The 20,360-nt window shown below is 43.3% G+C and overlaps 2 protein-coding genes and 1 pseudogene across 3 annotated transcripts; all 3 read left to right on the top strand.

Annotated features, from left to right (window-relative positions):
• The first annotated feature begins 1,652 nt into the window (after positions 1 to 1,652).
• Positions 1,653 to 5,807, top strand: LOC127783181 (F-box/FBD/LRR-repeat protein At1g13570-like). The gene is made up of 6 exons (XM_052310417.1): positions 1,653 to 2,524; positions 2,854 to 3,006; positions 3,086 to 3,390; positions 4,738 to 5,014; positions 5,118 to 5,198; positions 5,518 to 5,807. Exons 1-6 carry the CDS (start codon positions 1,703 to 1,705, stop codon positions 5,695 to 5,697), a joined length of 1,818 nt encoding a protein of 605 aa, XP_052166377.1. The 5' UTR covers positions 1,653 to 1,702; the 3' UTR covers positions 5,698 to 5,807.
• Positions 5,808 to 5,927: 120 nt separating this feature from the next.
• On the top strand, positions 5,928 to 10,546 carry LOC127783182 (F-box/FBD/LRR-repeat protein At1g13570-like; annotated as a pseudogene).
• A 1,829-nt stretch (positions 10,547 to 12,375) lies between these two features.
• On the top strand, positions 12,376 to 15,874 carry LOC127783185 (F-box/FBD/LRR-repeat protein At1g13570-like). 2 transcript variants are annotated; one of them, XM_052310419.1, is made up of 4 exons: positions 12,376 to 13,134; positions 14,005 to 14,309; positions 14,634 to 15,020; positions 15,126 to 15,874. In XM_052310419.1, exons 1-3 carry the CDS (start codon positions 12,391 to 12,393, stop codon positions 14,665 to 14,667), a joined length of 1,083 nt encoding a protein of 360 aa, XP_052166379.1. In that variant the 5' UTR covers positions 12,376 to 12,390; the 3' UTR covers positions 14,668 to 15,020; positions 15,126 to 15,874. The 2 variants fall into 2 exon arrangements, with proteins under 2 accessions (XP_052166379.1, XP_052166380.1); XM_052310420.1 differs by lacking the exons at positions 14,634 to 15,020; positions 15,126 to 15,874 and adding an exon at positions 13,764 to 13,916 and having other exon boundaries at positions 14,005 to 14,142.
• Positions 15,875 to 20,360: the final 4,486 nt, after the last annotated feature.

Here is a 20,360-nt window from a genome sequence, read left to right as displayed (position 1 = left end):
ATATTTTTGGTAGCTAATTACTAACTGGTACACTTACACTCCTCGCTCTATAGAAAATTAATTAAAAAAAATATTTCTTTTTTACGTACACGCTTCCCAAACTATTAAACAGTTGTTTTTTTTGTTACAAAAATTTCGTAGAAACGTTATTTTAAGAATTATGTTAATCATTTTTAGGTTAAAGTAATTAACACTCAATTAATCATGTGTTAATGGTTCTCTCAAACAGCCTAGTTGCGGCGTTTTGAGAAGTCGGACACGAGATTTTAGGGAAAGTGCTAGGCCGAGATAGACCTCATTGGCGCTAAGCCCACTTCCTATTTTCTAGCCTCACTGCTTCTCTACCTCACCGCCTCACCACCGATGTTTGAGCCGCCTCCTCTGTGAACCTGCATCACCGGCGGCGAGCCGACGACCCCAATCGTTCGTCAATGTATATGCTTCTCCATTGCTACTCGCAATCGATTAGCACTTGCCATCCCTAAACCCTAGCTCGATTTTGGTGAACAGAAATCCATATAGAATCATCGGAATGGAGATATCGCTGCCTAGTCGCAAGCTACGGTCATCGCCACGGGCGATGCGGGGCCATCAGCTTGGCCTGGACTTTCTCCCGCCGGAGATTCTCAATGACGTCCTCTCCCGCCTCCCCATCCACGACACCGTCTGCGCTTTGGCCTCGACTCGCTGTGCGAAGGCCGGATGAGGAGCTCTACATTCTCCACTCCATCTTCTCATGCTGCGAGCTTACCCAACTCGAACTTACGGAGTGCGACATCCTAGGTTTTCCAACATGCTTCGTAGGGTTCCTAAATCTAACTAGTCTATCACTATCAGATGTTAGCTTTCAAGAAGGAGCACAAGGATTTGAAGTATTGTTGGCTAGATCTCCATATTGCTAAAAAGACTATCACTCCTGATGGTGTTGTTTCCTTACAAAGATGGTGGATAGGAGAAGATGGTTATTCAGGAATCAGGCTCCAAATATCCAGAATTTGATTACTATTGAACTATATGAAGATGGGTGGCAGATCAGTAACCTCCCATCCCTTGAGAAAGCAATAGTCGATTACGCAATATACTCTAACGACTGTGATTTCATCAAGCTTATTACATGATTGTCTCGAGCAAGGGAGCTCGAATTCATAATGCCGGTAAATTGTTCTACTCTGTTTCTCTTGGTTTCTTTTCTGGTACATTATCAACCAACAGATAATCATGAGCTACAATAGATGTTCTTGCAGCAAGATTAACAAAATGTCATCTTCTTTATGCAATACGTCATATTTCTCACTTAACTATTTTATATACCTATACAGAGGTGGTGTTTGAAGCTCGTGCAGATAAAGATGAAGATTAAGTGTTTCACGCAAAACGAGGTAGTATTAACATATGATTAATTGAATTTTAATTATTATGAACTTGAAAAATATATTTATCTGATATTTTAGAGCAACTTCCATATATAACCGTTTAGTAGTTTGAAAAACATGCCACGAATATCCAATTTTCCATCCGACTTGTTGGAGAAAAGATAACTGTTTGGAGAGCTTCTAGACAGGGCCTTTGTCATGTTTCTCGGACATACGGCCCAGTCCATATTGGCTCAACCGCAGTTCGGCCAGGGAAAATTTTGATCTTGCGCACGATCCGCAAGACCGCACGAGAGCGGTTAGGTTTTGGAGCGCGCGGGGGAACGGAAATGGCCGACGTGCGGTCGCCGCCGCCGCCGCCGAGCAGGCAGCGGCGAAGCGTCGGGCCGGCGATGGACGCGCTGGGCTCGCTCCCCCTCGACGTCCTCGACAACATCCTCTCCCGCCTCCACATCCACGACGTGGTCCGCACCTCCGCGCTGTCCCGAGCGTGGCGCCGCCGCTGGGAGTCGCTCCCCACCGTCGGCCTCCTCAACAGCCCCGGCATCGGCGCCTCCGACGTGGACGCCCTGCTCCTCCGCCGCACCGCGCCCGTCCGCTCCTTCCGCCTCGCCACGCGCGACCGCTCCTGGTCCCCCACCGCCTTCCACGACTGGCTCCTCCACCTCCACCGCCGCGGCGGCCTCCGGGACCTGGAGCTGACCCTCCGGTACGAGTTCATGTACCAGAAGCTCAACTCCTGCCTCTTCTCCTTCCGCGAGCTCACCTCCCTCAAGCTCTACTGCTGCGGTCTCCCCAACTTGCCCGCTGAGTTCGCCGGGTTCCCGAATCTGAAGACGCTGCACTTCTCTATGGTCCAAGTTCAGAGTCCCGGGGGAAGGGGGATAGCCACCCTGATTGCCGCATCGCCGGTGCTCCAGGAGGCGAGTCTCATCGACGGAAAGCTCATCGGAGATGGACCCGACGAAGATTGGGTGATTCGGGGGTCCAATCTCCGGAAACTGACCATAGCTCTTGGCCATAAATATGGTGGACGGATCGAAGACATCGCACGGCTGGAGGAATGTTGTCTCTTTGGCCCAAATTACGCCAAATACTTGATGCGGATGGCGCATGTCACCAAGCTCAGCTTCTACTGCAATTCCATTTTGGTAACCCATCTGGTTTATTTCATTGTTGCATCAATTTTGATTCATATCTGTTATTACAGATCTTTTTTTTTACCCCAATTTTCAAGGATTGATTGAAGGGAAGACAGTGTAGTTAGCCTGACAGATGTTTTGTTATCTAAAGTGTTGATTGGAAGTTTGGAACTCTTATGGCATGTTTTACTTTTTATAAAGTGCTCCATTAGTTAGTAATAAAAAACAAGTTAGTGAAATAGACAGTATTATTATAGAAACTGATAATTTATTGTCACTTTTTTTATATTGAATATTGATACCATGTTTTGACACTAATTTACTGATTTTTTTTCCAGTCAACTGAAGTTGACGTGCTGGAGCGATTGCCATTCCTGTTTGAGAACCTTAGGAGCTTAGTCCTTGGAGTGAATTTTTGTATTTTATCTCACATTTTGGCTACTTTTTGCCTACTTAGAAGTGCGCCAGTTCTTGAAGAACTCGATGTTTGGGTAAATGCTGAATTCACAAGCTCCTTTTTCCTTTATTTTGTTTCAAGATGATGACAATTCCTTTTGTGTTTCCCTACAGGTATTTAGTGATGGGACCCAGGAAATGAAAACAGATGATGAGTTCTTCGATGCTCAGTGGGTCAATCATATGTTTGCCAAACTTCATGTTGTGCGCATGAAGAAGGTTTCTTGCCTCTGTAATGAAATGCTTCTTATAGAGTTCATTCTGTCCAAGGCAAGAGCACTACGAGTGCTGTCCCTCACTCTTGCATCCAATTCCCAGTTCAGTATCGAGGAAGCAATTACTGATATAACTGAATATCCGAGAGCCTCACCTTATGCGCAGGTCATCTTCGCGGGTAGAGAACCAGAATGTGCAAATGAGTAAGCATTGTGATTCTGATATTTCCTTGCCGTGCTGTTCCATACATTCTTGAATTTTCTCAGATGTTCTTTTCTACACTTGTGCCTTAAAAATTCCTTCCAGTTTACTCTTTTCTGAACACCCTATGTGCATTTAGTATTCGGTGCGGTTTATATTGTCTATAAGGTAAATTGCATTATAAATCCCTTAACTTGCATGTGTGCAACATTCTAGGGTAAACTCTCGTCTCACTAATCCCGTTTCACTAAAAAACCCTTAGAATCCACCCCTGGCAACAGATTGCTGATGCGGTGTCTGGTTGGTTTTGAACTTGGAGCATGGGTCTAGCAGAGAGTACATGTGCCCCAATGAGCATGATGTTATCCTTTAATTAATTACTATTTGGTAGCTTGTTTTGTTATGAACATCTGTTAGAGACTGTTTTGTTATGGACATCTGTTAGAGACCGTTTAATTTACCTATTTGAGCTGTTACCTCCTAGGGATGGCAACAGGGGCATCTCCGGTGGGTGATGAGCCCCTGTCCCCACCCCTGGACAGCTCCAAATCTCCTGTCCCTCTTCCCCATCCCTGGCGTTACTGCTGTCTCTGCCCGTCTCCGCCCCTGCCAGGCTATAGGGTCTCGAGAGGTATATGCACTGGGCAAAACAACCACATTGCTCACTGTTGGGACTTGGGAGTAGAACAAAGAAATAAAAAAGGGAAAACCAATTTCAACCAACAAGAACTTTGGCCCCATCCCGGTCCCCTAGTAGGGGAATTTCTCAGCGGGGAACAGGGGACGGGGTCCAATGCCATCCCTAGGGTTGGCCTATATAGAGGCAGCAGCATGCATTGGAGATTAAACAAGAATAAAGAAGTCCCTCTCTGCCTTCAATCCTTCACAATTAGTCTCTCTTCTACAGTGTTTATATCCATGAATCCAATATTCATAATAGTAGTGTTAATTGCTAACTGCAAGAGAGATGAAACGGAGTTTCAACTCTCGAGAGTTATGGGACATCTCACACTTGCACGTGGTGAAATTCAATCTTGCCTATAAGATCAACATGATATATGTACATTAAATTCTGTATGAATTTGCAAACATGTGATGTACTATCTTGTTCAGAGCTTACAATATTCAAAATAAACTCACCATTTAAAACACTATATGTTGGACAAATATTTGTGAGTTTCTTTATTCTTTGAAATGTCTACTTTTCCTCAAAATTTTTTCTCTAGAATTATGACTCGTGAGATAAAGCTTGTGATACTTGAGAAAGCTACCTGTTGTTGATATGCTACTACTGCTATGCAAAATATATATTTTTAGCACAAATCCAGTAAGTTGTTTTTTTTACTCAGTGAATGGAATGGTTTCGTTGATTTATCCGCCGAGTTGTCTGACTTGGAGGACATACAGACATCAGGCAGAAGATCACTCGATACTGTTAACCCTCGGAGAAGGCAGCGGTTGAATGGGGAGTCTGTAGCTCAGCTGCAACAGCTTGAGGAGCAGCTGTTAGAGTTGGAAAAGGAGGAGGAAGAGCACCACATGCGTAGGATGCAAGCATTGAATGAGATGGACCAGGAGAGTGAAAATGTCTTTAGACATCAAGAGTACATCATATCTACAATTGAGGTATCCTCATTGTCCTAGCATAACAACTCTTTAATTTTTTCCCCAAAAAGAACCAATAGTTGTATGTATGTATGAATGAATTTGCTGGCTGATGGAAATGCAGTTTCTGTCTAAACAATGCAACCTTCACCAATTTAGCCTTCCCCCATGGCCAGGACGGCCATCAATGCTGTCATCTCATACGGTAAGTAATGCTCCCGGGGTTCTGATATTACTCCCTCCGTTTTATATTACAAGTTGTTTGACTTTTTTCCTTAGTCAAACATTTTTAAGTTTGTAGAAAAATATAATAACATTTTCAATACAAAACAAACATATTATCAAAATATATTCAACGCTAAATTTAATAAAACTAATTTAGTGTTGTAGATGTTGCTAATTTTTTCTATAAACTTGGTCAAATCTAAAAAAACCTTAACTAAGTAAAAAAATCAAATGACTTATAATATGAAACGGAGGGAGTAATTTGGAATACGGTCTTATATACTTCTTTGATGGTAAAGGCTACCACCGGACCAGGAGACACTCCAGTTGATCCTGTTGATAATGCCGATGTACATGTGGATTCTCAAGAAGACCATGCCACTCTTGATGCTGCTGATGCTCATGTTGGTTCTCCAACAAAGAATGTTGCCAATGGTGCTCCGAATGGTTTTGCGGATTCTCCAGAAGGCCATATCTGACTGGAGTTTCATGATACTAGTCATTGGTGTACTTTAATTGGCTGTGAAATTTTCAGTTGTCAACATCCTCGACCGTGGAACTATATCGAATTTATCATCTGTTGAAGTAATCACAGTGGTACTCCAGTAATCCATTTCCAATTTTCAACTTTGTTGCAGTTGACAGTTTAAGGGTTTGCACTGAAGTTTTCACTTCGACACATGAAGGACACATTGTCACAGTTATGTGACTTTTTTTTTTTTAATTTCAAATGTCAGTTGGAAGTCTCCAATTGCACAGCTGAAATATCAATAATTCAAAATGCATAATGGTCAAAATCAGATGTTTGAAAGTAAGTTGAAAGTCCCAAAAGTCTTGGCTTGAAAGTTTCATTTTTCAGTTGATATTTTCTAAAAAGTATTTATGCAAGTTTCAGAAAAGAAACATAGCCACAATTAAACTTACCAATTTACTCAACCAGCGATAAGTTGGCCCAAGGCCCAGTTTTTTCTTCTTCTAGCAGAGGAATTTAGGTTTCCGAGCGCGCGAATTTGGGGAAAACCGCTAAGAAATGGCAGCCTCGCCGCCCAACCGGAAGTGGCGGCTCGCGGCGGCGGAGGCGGAGGCGGAGCCGGAGTTGTCGCCGCCGGATGCGCTCGGCGCGCTCCCCGTCGAAGTCCTCGACAACATCCTCGGCCGCCTACACATCTACGACGTGGTCCGCACCTCGGCGCTCTCCCGCGCGTGGCGGCGCCGCTGGGAGTCGCTCCCCACCGTCGACCTGACCCGCAGCCCCGGCGTCGCGGCGTCCGACGTCGACGCGGTACTCCTCCGGCGCTCCGCCCCCGTCCGCGCCTTCCGCCTCGCCGCGCGCGACCCCTCCTGGTTCGTCGACGCCCTCCACGACTGGCTCCTCTACCTCTCCCGCAGCGGCGTCCAGGCCCTGTACCTGTGGTTCCCAACGCCCAGCTTCCGGCTCCACTCCTGCCTCTTCTCCTGCCGCGAGCTCACCTCCCTCGACCTCGAGGGTTGCCGCCTCCCACCCGCGCCCTCGGGGTTCGAGGGGTTCCCGAACCTGAAGAAGCTACACCTCACGAAAGTTTCCCTCCCGGAGCACGGGGGCAAGGCATTGGCGGCCTTGTTCGCCGGGTCGCCATTGCTGGAGGATGTGGAGCTTATGAACGCGTTGCTCGTCGGCGATGGCGCCGACGAATGGGTGATTCGCGCGCCCAATCTCCGAAAGCTTATAATGGTTGCTCCGTTTCCTTATGCTGGACGAGTGGAGGATCTTCCACGACTTGAGGAAGGGATTCTGTGCGGCCCCAATTACGCCAAGTTTTTGACGGGGATGGCTCATGTGACCAAGCTAGAGTTCGTGTGCAGTTTCATGCGGGTAAGTATTCTACTACTTTTTTCATGGCTGACGTCCATTGTAGATTAATCTCTCTAACAGATTGTGTTTAATTAAGTGACCGGGATTTATACCATAGAATGATAGAATATGGCTATGTAGTTGTTTACTGCCAAATTGCTAATTGCAGCAGGGGGAAAGGAAAAAGAAAGAGGATGGTTTTTATTCATAGAAGAGACAATTGTGGGATCACACTTCATTCTTGACAGAGCAATTGCCATTCTAGAATATTTCCAACTTCTTGTTCCCACCATGATTTCCATCAGTAAAGTTCATAGTAAAATTAGCAAATGCAGAAGGAAAATGTGCAACATTATTGTAGGAACTGAACAATATCACTGCAACATTACTTTTTGTGCAAACCTTTTGTTCATTTTGATTTCACATGTATTGTCTAATACCATTCTTTTTTCCTGTTTCAGTCAACTGAAGTTGATGTGGTGGAGCAACTGCCGTTCTTGTTTGAGAAACTTAGGAGCTTAGTCATCAGTGTTAATTTTTGTAGAATGTCCCACATTTTGTTTATGTTCTGTCTACTTAGAAGTGCTCCTGTTCTTGAAGAACTTGATGTTTTGGTAATGTTAAATGATCACTTCCAAATTCATTGTGCCAAACTGCCTATACTTGTTTCAAGGTGATGATACTGTTTGTATTTCCTTTATAGGGACAAGGCGATGATGCTCAGGATATTGATGCGAATGATGAGTTCTTGAATGCTCAGTCAACCAATGATATGTTTGCGAAACTTCGTGTTGTGCGAATGAAGAAGGTTGCTTGCCTCCGTAATGAGATGCACTTTATGGAGTTTGTTCTAAACAAAGCAGGAGTACTGCGAGTGCTATCTGTTTATCCTTCTTCTGGCAGCACATGTAGTAATGAGCAGACAATTATAACAGAACATCCGAGAGTTTCACCTGATGCACAAGTCATCTTCATGAATAGAGAATCTGCAAATAAGTAAGCATTCTGATTCTGATATTTCCATGTGTTGTTCCATATGCCCATCAGCCATTGTGTGCTCCTAAACCAAACTTATACTTTTCAATGCTTTCTGGTCTACATTGTGGTGTTGAGATGTAAAGGCACTCCAGGGTCAGGGTGGACACCATCATCAAGTCCTGCCTTGCCTTGCTAGGTAGGTTTGAGTCCTACAAGAATCTGTGCTCTCTTATGCTCCATCCTTCCATTCCTCTTTGGCACCACTCTCCAGATCTACAGGCTTTCCTTTCCATCTCTCACTCATGCTTCAACAGCCCAGATCGACTTCTTCTTTCTGTTTCCCTCCATCTCTCAGTTCTTCTTGTGCTCTGCTCTTATTTTGTTCTCTCTTTTTAGCTAGTTACAAACGTAGAACTACTCCTGGGCATTGGCTCTAACCATTACTTGGAGCAAGTCTGATAAGTTCATTTTTTTAAAAAAATAAATAAATTATCTTTTATAACTGTCACTGTACTCTATTGCTTGCTATTTTATTTCATGTCTTTATCCTGGTACTCTGTGACAACCATGCTTGTATACTATATGGACATTTGATAAGTAAACTCATGGTGTATACACTGTCTTATATTGTCTATAAGAAGTAGAACAATGTATTTGTAATTTGTATGAATTCGACAAATGTCTGCTGAGTTTCTTTTTAGAGCTTACAGTATTCAAATTGACCATTCCAACATGTTGAACAAGTATCCGCGCTTCTCAAAATCTTTAGCACCCTGAGGTAGTGAGGGCTGAGAGAAAATATCTAGCAGTGAATTGCACCCAAGAAACTATTTGTTTTCCTTTGAAACTGTTGTTTCATACTTCCATGGGATCCTGTAAGCTCCCCAGTATGTGGGCACGCATGTCTGCTGCTTGTTCCGCCTACTTTGGCTTCTTGGTTTTAAACATATGGTTGCTACTCAAGTCAATAGTCGTACACTTGTATCAAGGGTTTCTATGGCATTCTCCTCTCCTTCCTAGTGTTGCTACCATGCATGATGAGGGGTGGTGTCATCTCCTTGCAAAGCAGGCCTAAAAAAATGCTGCCTCTGTGTGCTTGCAAGTATTGCTGAAGAAGCTTCTACATGGTACCACCTCCACATTTTTACCCATGTTGCTTTTACATGCAACAAGGGCCTCCATCAACAGTGAGAAGGTGGTGTGGATATATTTGCCAGGTGAGATTCCCAATTGACAACTGATAGTTAGCTTCTTAGCTGGAAGCTGAATTTTGTTTGAGGTGAAACTGCAACATGAGTTCAAAGAGCAAGCAAGGGCCGGCTTAGGACAGGTAATGGGAATGGACTGCTGGGGAGTGTCAAACATCTGTTGGTGGGGCAAAGTGATAAGTCAGGAAGCGTGTATCCGCCCCCTTCCCACGGGCACTCTTAAAAGCTGCTCTATTTTTTTGTATGTTCAGCACTATCAAATTTGCCCCTCCCTTAGCTTATCTGGTACTGATTTTTTTTTTTTGTTCCATCTAACTGAATGCAGTGGTTACATGCACACATCCAGCGTAAACTATGAGTTGGAAACAATAAGATCAGGCACCTGGTTAGATGTTGAACACCCTCGGAAAATTCATCGGTTGGATCTGGATGCCGTGGATCAGCAGAAGCAGCTTGAGAAGGTACTGCTACAAACACAAAAGGAGGGGAAAAAACGCAACGAGGAAGCACAAGCTCGTCATGAAGATACGAAGCGCAGGCTAAAATTCTGCGTTGCAGCTAATGAATACTTCACATCGGCCCTAAAGGTAGCTGACTATTCTAAGTTGACCGTTGTTCAATTTTTATTCAACCCATTAGAGTCCTTATTGCCTGTTGGAAATGCAGTATCTGTCCGAGAAAAGCAACATTCCTATTCCCCCATTTCCTGATTCTTCTTCAGTCGTCGTCTTCCCAACCTGTAAGTACTTGCTTACCGGATAACAATAGTATTGATGTTGCATACTTGTCTCACAAAATGTTTGGCAACAAAGGCCATGTCCAGGTCGGCTCTTACAGATCCTGCCGTTCGTAGCGCTGACAAAGTGCAAGAAGATTCTCGGGTAGACCATGACGTCGTGGGTGCTGCCAGTGTTCGTGCCAATTCTCCTGAACCTGAAGATCATCTCTGACGAGTCTTCCAGCTGCTGGCTTCGTGATCCAAGTCTCCTGAAACTGAAGATGTATAATTGTTCGATTTCTTGCAACGCTGGAATCTGTCTGCACTTTTCCTGAATGATGTACGGATTGATATGGACTTAAGCTTAGTACATGCTGTTTTATTATTTCTCAATCGAGATCAACAAATGTATACAACTAGAAAATATATATTACTATTATACTCCACCTACATCCTGAGAGGAAATATTGTCCTGGGGAAACACAGGTGATTGGTTTTCTTTTTCCATTGTAAAGTGCACCAAAGGTCTTTGAACTTATCACGCTAAGTTATCTAGGTCCCTAAGCTTTGAAAATGTATATTTAAATACTAGAACTTGTTAAAGTGTGACTTCATGTTCAAAACTACCATATCTTTGAGATCCTATGTGGCGCTCGTGTGGTGCTCATGTCATTCCATGCAGAGAGGAGGTGGCAGTGAAGTAGGATCCTAAGGGCACATGGCGATTTTGGATTGGGATGATACAATTTAATAAGTTTTGGGACACAGCTCTATATTTGTTAGAATGACACATTTTTAACAAGTTTTAGAACTTGAAACTTCATTTTCGAAGTTTGGGGCCTAGATGGCACAATATTATAAGTTTAGAGATCACTTTTATACTTTACTTTAAGAACTAATTGCATGGATTGCATAGATTGAATTGGCACGACATAGTAATCAACCCGGCGGCATTGATGACTTCAAGAGAGTGGCGGAGGCTGCGTGGGCTATGACGAGATAGTGGCTATTGACGTGTTATATCTAACCACGGTATTTGAGGGAGGGTACAGCTAATACAGAGACTTTTATATTTAGCTTAGGTCCTTAATGTAGGTAATAGCACTACTTTAGTTTATATCATTAATGTATTGATCTGGGATCTATCACGAAGGGAAATCAAGCCTACCAAATAATCTCAATGATTATATAATAATTTAAAGTTAGTTCATATCATTATATGTATTGATCTGGGATCTATCACATTGAGCAAAGGGGAGATCAAACCTACCAAATAATCTCTTTCCTCCTTGGCTCCTTGCATAAGCTTGGCGTGGTGTGATATATGATCATGACTTATTATTTAGTATCCTTCGGTATGATCTCTTGTCCAAGTAGGATCTCAAATAAAGTACAAGCAGACAAGGCTCTATTGAATTGGACTACACATGCAAATAAAATTATTTCATCTTAGAGGCACCATTCAGTACAGGAATAAGCGATGTTAACACTGCCAGCGGCTGTGCATGTAGAATGAAAGGGGAGGGGGGGTGTGGGGGTTAAGGGGGTGATGAACATGTGGGGCCTATTTATTTCTTTTTTTTTAAAAAAAAAATATTGATTGGATCACCACGTATAGTTAGCAAATCCCTAAAAATTATACTTAGTATGTACCAAAATATAGCAATCTAGAATTGATCATGCCTAGATTCGTATTACAATGTGTCTTATCTCATTTTAGTTACTATATATTTTGGGATGGAGGTTATACCAAATCATGTTAACTTAAAACTACTTTAACTTGAGTCAAAGGTACACTAATAAATTGAATGATTTTTTGGAAGTAAAGGCGACCCAGTCAATCGATCAAACTATCAATCCAAAGTTTGCTGGTCATAGTTCGAGGGTAGAGATGACAATAGGGACCCGATCACTAATTCTCCACGGTGAATTCATACATTAGAAGATGTGGATGTTTGATATTTACCACCCATAGGGAATTTAATGGTGCAAAACTCATCATCATCGGGAACCCGTCCCCGCGGTGACCCAAGTGCATTGTAGCTAGGGGCCTATTGTAGACCTTATGAGTTTTTTCCTATAAAATTGAAGCCCAATAACCACGTATATATAACTTCTAACCCTAGTTAACAACCTTCCCTATCTCCGCCGCCACCCCACCGTTTCTCTTCTTTGCCGATTACTGGCTATGGTTTCGACCTCCTCCATAAGCTCCAATAGCGACAAAGCAAGGTGAGCATATGTGGTGATAGGGATAACCATGAGGATAAATTCACCGCTTCGATCTCCCCCATAAGCTCCAACAGCGACGAAGCAAGGTGAGCATATGCCGCGCGGGGATGGGGATGGATAAAATGTAGCCCGTTGGTGGGACGCGGATGTGGACCCCCCACCCCCCCCCCCCCCCCCCCCCGCGCGACTATTCGAGGGGTTAACAATGGTGGCGGACTCGCCGCGCCCGCCGGACGCACTATTCTCGCTCCCCCTCGACGTCCTCGACAACATCCTCTCCCGCCTCCACATCTACGAGGTGGTCCGCACCTCCGCGCTCTCCCGCGCGTGGTGCCGCCGCTGGGCGGCGCTCCCCTCCGTCGACCTCGCCCGCAGCCCGGGGATCTCGGAGCCCGACGTCGACGCGATCCTCCTCCGCCGCTCCGCCGCGCTCCGCACCTTCCGCCTCGTCGCGCGCGCGCGCAAGGGCACCTGGTCCGTCGACGCCCTGCACCACTGGCTCCTCTACCTCTCCCGGAGCGGCGTCCAGGCCCTGGACCTCTCGTTCCCGGAGCTCCGCTTCCGGCTCCACCCATGCCTCTTCTCCTGCGGGGAGCTCACCTCGCTCGCCCTCAACTCCTGCCGCCTCCCACCGGCGCCCTCGGGGTTCGCCGGATTCCCCAATCTCAAGACCTTACGCCTCGAGGATGTTGACGTCCCGAGGCACGGGGGGAAGGAAGTGGCGGCGCTGATAGCCGCGTCGCCATTGCTCGAGGATTTGGGGCTCTTGGCCGTGAAGCTCATTGGGGATGGCCCTGACGAGGAGTGGGTTATTCGGGCGCCCAATCTGCGTAATCTGACAATGGTGTGTGAAACTGCTTTTGGTGGCCGAGTGGAGGATCTCCCACGACTGGACGAAGGGAGATTGTTTGGTCCCAAATGCGCAAAGTTCTTGGCAGGAATGTCGCAGGTGACCAAGCTCGATTTCTTCTGCAACTGCATGTTGATAAAGACTCCGATTCATTCCTGCATTGTATATTTGTATCGATTTGTTAATTTTTATCTTGTGATTACCTATGCTCTTTTGATGAAACGATTTGAATATTTGATCAGACGAAACGGGATATATACTTGGTTATGGGGAACTTTTTTTCACGAGAGAGAGAGAATCTGATAGATGAGGCAATATTGAGTTAATCAGACGGTTCAGATTCAAATGGGGTGCATAGATTCAGACTTTTAGTTGCAGCAATTTTTAAATATATATAACGCATTGGTACAATTCTCTATTATTTTGCTGTCACAAGAGCAGTATGTCTTAACACTTCAAGTACTTGAAGCATTAGTATAGACATTATTTCCAGAGAACATATGTATCAACACTAAAATTAAGGAATGATAGAAGATAGTTTCAAACCGCTGTTAGATTAATTTTGAAGAAATGATTTTTTTTATACACGTACCTAGAATATTGCGGCTATCTTCTTGGACCTGCAAATCCGCCATTCTCTCCATTAGTTAAACTAGCAGTAATAAATGTATATGTGAACACTATTGTAACTCTTGACTCATACTTTGTTCATGACTCATTGTTTTCAGTCAACTGAAGTTGATGTGCTGGAGAGATTACCGTTCTTGTTTAAGAACCTTAAGAATTTATCCCTGGCTGTGAATTTTTTTTAAAATGTCCCACATGCTAGCGATTTTCTGCCTTTTAGAAGTTCCCCATTTATTGAAGAACTTGATGTTTGGGTAAGGAACCTCACTCAGTTGCTCATTCCTTTTTTGCCATCACTTGTTTCAGCTTTCAAGGTGATAACATGTATGATTTTTCTTGTAGGGATGCACTGAAGGAGCTAAGGAATTTGAAGCAAACGACAAATTCTTGAATGCTCAGTTGACTGATGATATGTTTGTGAAACTTCATGTTGTGCAACTGAAGAATATTGCATGTGTTCGTAATGAAATGCACTTTATGGAGTTTGTTCTTTCTAAAGCAAGACTGCTAAGAAAGCTATATGTTCGTCTTTCATTCTACGCTATATGCAGTAATGAGGAGGCAGTTATTGATATAGCAGAATATCCGAGAACTTCATCTGATGCTGAGATCATCTTCATGGGTAGAGAATCAGAATCTTTATTGAAGTAAGCATTTTGATTCTGAAAGTTTCTTCTCATCTTGCTCCATATATTCATTGATTTATCTATTTTTGAGTGGTTCTAAACTGCTATTTTTTACTGGGTAATTCATTTTTCTAGACAATTTTGGACATCCGATAAGTACAATATATTCAATTTTCAATGTGTGCCTTAAACAGTGATCTAAGACCAGCATCTATGTGTATGGAATTGAGATGCTATATTTATATCTGTTCACAGCTTGGATCATTTTAACACACTGACCTTGAACAAATATCTCCTTTTTTTTGGAAAATCTCGATGAATATGACGTTGAGTTTCTCCTCTCAGTGAAATGCAACGCCATCATGGATACATCCACTGAGGAATGAGGTGGAGACATGAACAAGCAGTGGATTGAGCAATGACAGTAAGCCATAGACCATAGGAGTCGGCGCCTCGGCGGCGGCTGGACCATAGAGTCTGTGGCACAACTGGAGGAGTTTGAGGTGATGATAAAGCTAGAAGAACAGCTCCACCAGATGAGTCATCTATCATGGATGTCTCACGTCTGTGGTTCATTGCTAAGATAATGGTACTAAACATGGTAGCTTTACTGACCTTAACTTTATATGTCCTACAAGCAAATGATTATTACTGGCTGATGGAAATGCGGCTCTATCTAAAGAATGTGGCATTGACTGTCCTGAGTTTCCAGAGCTAACAGCTCCTCATCAAGTAAGCAATGCTCGATCGATTCTGTATTTCTATCTGACAACTGTAACATGTATTTCCTTGATTCCTACTACTTTTGATGATAATTTTATGTGACAACAATTGCAGCCCATCTTAAATTCAAGTCTTATACAACTTTTGATGTTAAAGGCCATGCTCAGACAAGGAGACATTACTGATCCTGTCAGTAACGGTGTTGGCAATGCACATGTGTATTCTGAAGAGGGCCATATCGTCAACCATGTTGCCAATGTTAATGCTGATTCTCCAGAGGGCCATGTCTGGGATCGGGAGGCGACAGACTCTCATCCCATCGTCCATGGTTCTGTCAGTGCCGTGCAGATCTGGAGCAGACCATGCTTGCTAGTCGTAGGTGCACTCGCTGTCTTTTGTGATTATACTAGTATATTCTAGTAACCTGTATCTTTTATTTCTTCCTGAACCCTGATGTTATTCTGTTTTCTGTCACCCTGGAGTATACTGTATTGCTGATCTACATACTAGTTGCTTCTACTTGGGAGCAATACATATGCTCGGTTTATCGTTTCCTGATTAATGGATTATCTCATTACCCCATGAGTTTGTAATGCGATGCAAATTCTATTGACATAATATACTTCTTGACTGATGGATTACGTGAGTTTCTTGTAAGATATATTTGTGTGAGATATTGTACTCGGAGTCTGGATCTTGCCCCGATGCATCACCAAGTTTCTGCATCAAAGCCATTAAAACCACGGGGAAATGACCAGCCAACGATATGGTGGCGCCAAAGGAGAAGACTGTTCTTTCAGAAATCAGAATATAACTGAACTTAATGGAGTTCCAGTGTGTCCCAGCCAAATCAGAGTACCTGTAGCAATCTTACTTGAGATTTCATATGGAGTAATAATGGCAAAAGCAGGCGTATCCAAGAGAGGTTCATCTCAGGTCAGATCTTAATGTGCGCAGAATTCGCAAGTCAGTAAATGTTCTGATTCTGAAACGATCTAGTGCTCAATCTTTTCCAATGTGCATGTCATAAATATTCATATTCTGTCCTATACAAAGTACAAGCTGCCTCAATCTTAGTTGTTTAAGTGGAAGCTAAGGTTAACTTTGAAGTTTCAAGTGTGTACTTGCTGCATTGAACCATCCAATAGATCAAAACCGTAGAGGATGTCATCTGTTTAGCAGTAATTGTGTGCTTATTTTTTGACAGATGGACCAGGGAGGATGCAGTGTAGAGACGTAGAGTTGTGGCCCTTCTTATCCTTTTATATTTATTATGAACGTCAATGGGTTACCATTTTTATCTGTATAAAGCTAAATAAATCTTATAAATATTTGTGATTAGCACCTAGCATAGTCTTTGTTGGAAAGAATCACTTTATTATATTTAGTACTTTCGACAGTGCTACTAGCTAGCTAGCTAGCTGCTAGAAATGTTTATGGTTAGCAGATGGTATGAATATATTTCTATTTAGTTGGAGGATTGTTGAGTTTGGCACATCATACATTCAGTATGTTGGGCCTAAAACTGGAAAACACCATTTTTGTCTTGACTTTAAACAATGCTAATTTGATCAGAAGCCATAAAGATGAGCACTGAAGCAAATTCTCTTCATTTCACCATGTCTATTCAAGGAAGGAGACAAAAATTGGGTCCCTGTTAGGCTAAAAAAAGACAGTTATGAGAAGTAACCTTGGCTCTTCTGAATTTGCAGCTTCCTGAAGCAGGATGCTTACTATGACATGGTGAGAGATAGAGGGAGACACACTCATCATGCAGCTGCAATATCACAATTAATGTCTGAGAATTCAGCTTGAGGCAGTTTCTACTAGTAGCTCTATTGCAACTGCAAGAATCATATGCCGCCATCAAATCAGTGAGCACTCAGTGAGCAGGTACATATGGAATGATTGATATTGACCAAAGCTCTTCTTTTATTATTATTTTTGCATTGCGATGTGCTTCACAAAATTCATACGCTATTCTTTGATTTCGATACCGTCATTTGTCATTTGCTTAGTATGTTCTACACCAAGCCCACATTGTCAATCTGTCACCTCAAAATGGAGCCTTGTACTGATGATGATGAGCTCACCACGTTGTTATCCTGAACAGAGCCAAACACTAGTAGTTGAGATGTCAGGGCACCAAAAGAACAATTCTGGACTAATCCTCATTCTCATGGGATGATTATTGAACACACATACACAAATAAGTTTCATGGCAAAAGTAGGGAGAAAAAAAGAAAGAAGGGCTAAGTCTACTGAAACTGACATTTCATGAACAATTATTGTGCTCTATCTCAGTTGGACTTTTCATCATATGAGGTCTTTTCCAAGGGAATTATTGCTTGACTCGCTCGATAGGGAGTGATCTCTTCTAGTAAAATTTCCATTCTATGTGTCTCTAGGAAGAATATTTCCATTCTATGTTTCTCTAGGAAGAATAATCCAAAATTACACATACAATCGCAAGCACTGTGCTCTGCATGTGCCTTACGTATACAATTATCCAAACTCCTCCATTTCTAAGGATGCCATTGCTGTTCCATTAGTGTATGAACCACTGAACAGTTCCTATATATTCCCTAGGCTTTGTTTGGATAGAGAGGGATCACATCCATTTCCTAAAGATGAGCAGGGACAGTAGTCACAGTTCTATCTCTTCTTCCAATCTGAACAGATAATTGGCACAATCTACTTGCAAACCAAGCTATCACTTCAGGAATATGACATTTTGTTCTATGAAGATATTGCAGCTGCATCTGATATTGCCTCTGCAAGTCCACATCAGAAATTCAGACTGTATGTGATGCGAGCATAATAAATACAAGATCGATGAAACGATCAAGGTCGCGACGCATGGGAAGAGAGAGTACGCATGGGGAATCTGAGAAATCATTGCCGTCTTGGCGATCTGTAACTACATGCCACGGCGACGACGCCATCGGGGAGAATTTTCCTTGGTGTCCATGGAAACGGCAAGAAAAAGGATTTCATTTTCGCAGACGGTACAGTACAAACCGCACTGCGCGACAACACATTTTGCACCAATCAGCGCGTGAGCATGCTGACATGCAAACCAACGACAAAGCCAGGGGGAAATAGAAACATCGATGTGCAATTTTTTCTGCATTTTTGGATAGTAAAAAAATTCTCTTCAGTGTGTGGTTTACGATGAACAGAAGACACCGAGCGAGAAAACACTGAACATTTTTTCCTGTACCAATTTGCGGCATGATTGTTGGAACCTAATACTAGGCTAATTTGATGTGCTATGTGCAGTCCTCAGTAGAATTGAACGGGTGAAATTTCAGGTCAGAATTCAGATACATACCATGTAGCTCACCAAATCCCTGGAGAAAAAATTCCGCTTCAGGTTTGTCCATCCACAAGAGAGGCAGAGAAAGAAAGAACATGAACAAGAGAGAATTTGGCTCCTTCCTGAACATTTTCTCTGAAGGACCCTGGAATTAAATCTTCCCAGGCCCGTGCAGTGCAGACAGACAAATCGAAAAGCGATCGTAAGCCCCAACCGTAATCGGTGCAACAATTATTGCATGCAACAGTGGCGTAACGCTACAAGCTGGCATACGATTCGCTCGCCGTTCCAATCCCGGATTTGATCGAGACAAGTTACAGGGTTTTGATGGTCCCGTCGACCCTGACGTCTTTGCTGCAACTTGAGCCGCTTCTCCGCTAAACGCGAAGACCAGCTTATTTAGCAATTAACATCTCTCTAGTCTTTACTTTTTCATCAGCTACGATACCTTACATTTTTATCGTGTTCTGAACTTCTGAAGACTGAAGCTGTAATCAGGTTCAGGGTTAACCAGCAGTAAATGTTCAAGTTACTGACAAACCAGAAGTTTATTAAGTGTGGTTGAGTACAGATATCTCTCTCTCTCCTTCTTCCTACGTATATTACGTATTCATGGTACATATTCTTTTGCAAGTACTCCTATTACTTCACGTAATCTCTAGTTTTGCTAGGACAGACCATCGACAACTGCACATTAATTAGGGTTCGTCAACATGTGCAATGCTAGTACATATCTGAGCAATAGGCTTTTGATTTCCTGTACTCGTAAATACTAGTACAACTTGTTGCAAAGGAAAAGGAAGTAAGGGCCTTTGATCGACTAGTCCACTGTCCACAACTTCCCTTTCTGAATCTTAATTTTTTTTTCTCTCTCCGTCTCTCTGAATCTCAGTGAGAGGCGAGGTCTCACGGTTTTGCTCATGTGCCCCGGTTTCTCTCCTCCCAGGTCGCATTTCCCCAAACAAAAATTTGTTATCCCTGCATGCTAATCCGAGCAGAGCCATGAGGTAGGCATCCCAAGATTTATAATCCGAAGGAAAACGACACGATCAGCTGCTGCAAGCTGCATATGTAGGAGTACTGTTGATTGTTGAATGAATGATCCTAGCTTTGGCTTGGACCTACCTGCTCGAACGAAAAGAGAAAAAAAAACAGAAACAAATTCAGGAGCAGCGGTGTGGTGCAGCCCACAGTCTCACTCACACTCTCACTCTCTCCGCGATTCTGCATGCAAACTGCTACTGATCACTGTAGCTTCAATGGCTGGCTGGCTGGATCGATCGCCATGGCGAAATGAGCCATGGAAAGTTCAGTTTATATCAGGAGGGTGAAGGGGGAGCAGTGGGGCCTGAGCACCATGCCCCCCGAATCAGCCCGCGGCCATGGCAAATCTTGGCGAGAGCAGGAGACGCCATGTGACCGTGTTCCTGCCTATCCGGAAGAGAGGAAAAAAAACAGCCGTCTTTTGAAGTGAAAAGCGATCGATGAATGGAAATCGGTTTGCGAATTGGATTGCTTTTTTTTCCCCCTCTCTCTCTCAGTTTCCAGGTGCAATGCATGGATGCGTTAGACCCCTGCCCTGCCCCTAAGGTAGCTAGCCATTCGCGCAATAGTGGCAGACAAGCAAACGCTAGATCCGATCATTAACATCAGACTTGCAATCATCCATGGCACACGAAAAAGCAAAAAATGATGGCTTCTTTTTTTTTCCCTTCAGAAATGAATAAATAAATGTATACATGTCTACGGATACTGTAGCTTAATGCGTGTGTAGAATTAGAATTTTTTTTCATGCGGAATTTTCATGATGTTGGGCCAAACTCAAACGGTATTTCAGTTTGCAGGGAGAGGAGATGCAAAAAGGTAAAAACGTGAGGAGAAATGTGGGAAATTTGAAGCAAAATTCTCAGCTTTGAACGGTTTGTTTTTGTCCTGGAAAGACGTGATGGCTGTTTTGGAGGTCCGCGTGTCCGCTCCATATAAACTCCCAGGACCCAAACTACCACGAGAGAGGCAGAGCAAGCGAGCGA

Source organism: Oryza glaberrima, chromosome 8 (genome assembly GCF_000147395.1).
Source record: "Oryza glaberrima chromosome 8, OglaRS2, whole genome shotgun sequence".
Lineage (NCBI taxonomy): Eukaryota > Viridiplantae > Streptophyta > Magnoliopsida > Poales > Poaceae > Oryza > Oryza glaberrima.
This window is presented reverse-complemented; position numbering and strand designations above follow the sequence as displayed.

Excerpts from the sequence above, each read along its gene's own strand:
- LOC127783185 (XM_052310419.1), top strand. The coding sequence starts at position 12,391 with ATGGTGGCGGACTCGCCGCGCCCGCCGGACGCACTATTCTCGCTCCCC. Across the intron at positions 13,135-14,004 it reads TCTTGGCAGGAATGTCGCAG|GGATGCACTGAAGGAGCTAA; the intron begins GTGACCAAGCTC and ends TTTTTCTTGTAG. Across the intron at positions 14,310-14,633 it reads GAATCAGAATCTTTATTGAA|TGAAATGCAACGCCATCATG; the intron begins GTAAGCATTTTG and ends TTCTCCTCTCAG.
- LOC127783181 (XM_052310417.1), top strand. The coding sequence starts at position 1,703 with ATGGCCGACGTGCGGTCGCCGCCGCCGCCGCCGAGCAGGCAGCGGCGA. Across the intron at positions 3,391-4,737 it reads GAACCAGAATGTGCAAATGA|TGAATGGAATGGTTTCGTTG; the intron begins GTAAGCATTGTG and ends TTTTTTACTCAG. Across the intron at positions 5,199-5,517 it reads CAATGCTGTCATCTCATACG|GCTACCACCGGACCAGGAGA; the intron begins GTAAGTAATGCT and ends TTGATGGTAAAG.